The sequence below is a fragment of the Euprymna scolopes genome, chromosome 33, assembly GCF_053919585.1.
Source record: "Euprymna scolopes isolate OS-2025 chromosome 33, ASM5391958v1, whole genome shotgun sequence".
Taxonomy (NCBI): Eukaryota; Metazoa; Mollusca; class Cephalopoda; order Sepiida; family Sepiolidae; genus Euprymna; species Euprymna scolopes.
Genome location: NC_136514.1, coordinates 72,208,912 through 72,212,152, shown reverse-complemented (window position 1 = coordinate 72,212,152; position 3,241 = coordinate 72,208,912). Strand labels below are relative to the sequence as shown.

The 3,241-nt window shown below is 29.7% G+C and overlaps 1 protein-coding gene across 1 annotated transcript in view; it reads right to left on the bottom strand.

The window, feature by feature from the left end:
• Window positions 1–2,951, bottom strand: part of LOC145258295 (glycerophosphocholine cholinephosphodiesterase ENPP6-like) — a 148,337-nt gene extending 145,386 nt beyond the window's left edge. The window contains exon 1 of the mRNA XM_080116331.1: window positions 1,985–2,951. Within this exon, the coding sequence (XP_079972457.1) occupies window positions 1,985–2,237 (253 nt within the window). The 5' untranslated portion in view covers window positions 2,238–2,951. The remainder of the gene's footprint in view (window positions 1–1,984) is intronic.
• Window positions 2,952–3,241: the final 290 nt, after the last annotated feature.

Below are 3,241 nucleotides of genomic sequence, written 5' to 3'. Positions count from 1 at the left end.
TGCGTATGCATTATTATAGAATTAATCCTCTATTGAATATTATATATTACGAGGAATAATTTGCCCGGTTGTCTAATTCCCAATAAATAAATAAATAAATAAATAATAATAATAATAATAATAATAATAATAATAATAATAATAATAATAATAATAATAATGTCGTTAATCAAACTCCGTCTGTGTTTGTTTACAAAATCATGTCAGCTAATATTTGGGCTTGACGATGAATGCCCTGGAAAAGTCACTTCTGATTAATGTTTAGTTTTAAAATATGCAAACGAAGTAATTTTTTACAGCAATTTTAAGTGGTACCTTTCCTTTTTATCGAAAATTGAACTCATTAATAACAAAAAAAAAAAAAACTAAAATTAATTGGTGAGGTACACCCGGGCTTGAGGAGGGGATAATTCGATCCGTAGCCGAATGCCCTACCACTCAATTATATCTTTAAATGTAAATAATTGTTGGGTGTTTTAAAGAAGAAATTGTTTGCTAAAATTTTATTATCTCCCTTGCCGATGTAACGTAAAATATTCCCCTGTAAATATTCTTCATTCATAAATACATGTACAAACTTCAATATTCTGTCGTAACGTTTCAATGTATAGGTAGCAAATACTAAGATCTTCTCGAGCTAAAGAACTGGTCATTTCCTTTAGATATTCGTATCGAAAAAATAAGAAAATAAAAGACTTTATGTTTAAAACTGGACTCCATGATTTAATTTTTTTACATATTTTAAAAAAAATCGGTTCTATGTTTTCAGTAAAAGGGTCAACAAAATTATCATTAGCATCAATTTCATAATGTCTGTTCTAGGGAATGGAGAGCGGAGACTAATGTACCAATTATATGCGATGTGGGTTACTACCTCGTTTACGCATATATATATATATATATATATATATATATATATATATATATATATATATATATATATATGATGAAAATAATGGAAAATAGTATTCCGACAAAATAGAGAAATAAAAAGGAACAAACCGTATTATGTGTTTATCAACGTTTCGTCTTTATTTCGAAACTTCCTCTAGATGAATGAGATTAAGAAACAAAAAATACCAGTATAAAATATTTGAAAATACGCGTAAACATAATATTTGCACAGTGAAACATTTTCAAATATTTTGGACTGGTATTTTTTATTTCTTAATCTCATTCATCCAGAGGAAGTCTCGAAATAAAGACGAAACGTTGATGAACACATAATACGGTTTGTTCCTTTTTATTTCTCTCTCTCTCTCTCTCTCTCTCTCTTATTTCTGTTATTTCAAAGAGAATTTAATTGAAAAAAATTAAAAATGTCCTTTTTGTTATTATGAAGAAAATATAATGAATAATTATAGACAGTTTTAGGAAAATTCAAGAAAATGAAGTTACAAAAAAATACTCATTGTAAATTATTATTCTTTGGATAACAATTTTTAAAGATATTCGATGATTTTTTATGATTTTTTTTTTTTTTCAAATCAAGAATTTTTATTATAAATCAATGATATCAAACAAATGTTCTATTACGGGTTTTTGTATGACTTTTTGTTTTAGGATTTTGCATTTGCTTCGCATATAAACTTCTATTTCTGAATGTAGCATCTGTGCTAACTCTACTAAATTCATTCATTTTGTCCAGCTAAAGAATTAATTTTTATTGAATTTTACACATTTTTTTTATCGCAATCACTGGCCGATGCTATTTTTTTTTTTTTTTTTTGGATGACTCGGCGTTTTAGCATTTTCAGGTGTTTTACATAAACTGTCCGGAATATTCTGATGCTATCACGGTCCTTATTCTGAATAAATACTTCACAAACTACATTTATGATAAATAAACAATGCACCTGCAGCAATTATTTTAAATTGATGAAGGTAAAAAAATCATACAAAAATAAAAGCTAAAACAAAACAAAAAACTAAAAAAAAAACAAAAACAAAACAGAAACAAACAAACAATAAAAAACATACCTACCTGTCATTATTGTGTAGTAATTCGGAAATGAAATTGTCGGGAAACTATTGATCAAATATTCCGCGCGGACACTTTTCCGGAGGAAGAATTTCAGGCCGGATTGTCCTTCACGATCAAAATAATCCCACCGAAAGCCGTCCAGCATAAAGACCATGAGTCTCTGTTTGGCCAGAGCCACAGGTGAGATAATTAACACGGTGAAGAGAAAGATGAAACACCACAAAGGTGTGACGACGGAGTGACCCGTGCGCATCCCTAGGCAGTCACTTTGAACGTCCGTACACTAACCACGAAACCCCACACAACAGCGGAGTAATGTAAGAAAAAAAAAATGAATTAATATATCGAGGTTCGGTTCTTAATATATCCACAAACCGCCGAAATTAAAAACTGTTATATTCTACAATCACGCAGCCGGTTTTCCTTTGTTGATATTTTTGTTGTTGTCCGTTTCCATCTTTTTTTTCAGCTTTACATAATTAGATATAAATTATTAAATCTTTCATGTAACTTTTACCTAGATAAAAGAAATTCCCGCTTAATTTCGAAAGGCAGGTAGAGAGTTGTTTAGAGTTGGTGGATTTGTTCGCTCTCTATGGTGTTCTTGCCTTTCTTTTTTCTTTCTTTTTTTTTTAGTGTATAAATATATTTCGTGAACTTTGAGCGATTTATTTCACTTAAAAAAGAAACGTTCGCGCATCCGTCTTGTCATTGTGAGTTATGGTAAAGTAGCCTCAATACCTATGAATGAATTAAAAAATGTATATACATGTATATGTATACACATATATATGTATATGCGTATTGTTTGACACCGTAGTTTTTACAATTCTTATTTCCAAGTCATTCTGTAGGCATCTATCAGTTTTTTCTTCTGTTTTTTAAAGTTTGTCTGTAGAAGTCCGATTTACTTGAAGTAATGACAATTCTCTGATACAACTAATTTAAATTAAACACAAAACCAACTAATTTATTCTATCTGTCTCTCTGTCTCTTTCTCTCTCTTTCTCTCTCGCACTACATTTACTATCATCTCTCTCTTTCTTTCTCTCTTTCTTTCTCTCTCTTTCTCTCTCTCTCCCTCTCTCCCTCTCTCGCTCTCTCTTTCTCTCTCAAAACAAGCTAATTATGTATACACTTGTTGATGGTTTTTGTTTTTGTATTTTTATTTTTTATTTTTCGCGAAGGGTAAGTAAATAAATAAATAAATAAATACACACGTCGACATGTTATAATGTAATGCCGAGTCCATGAATT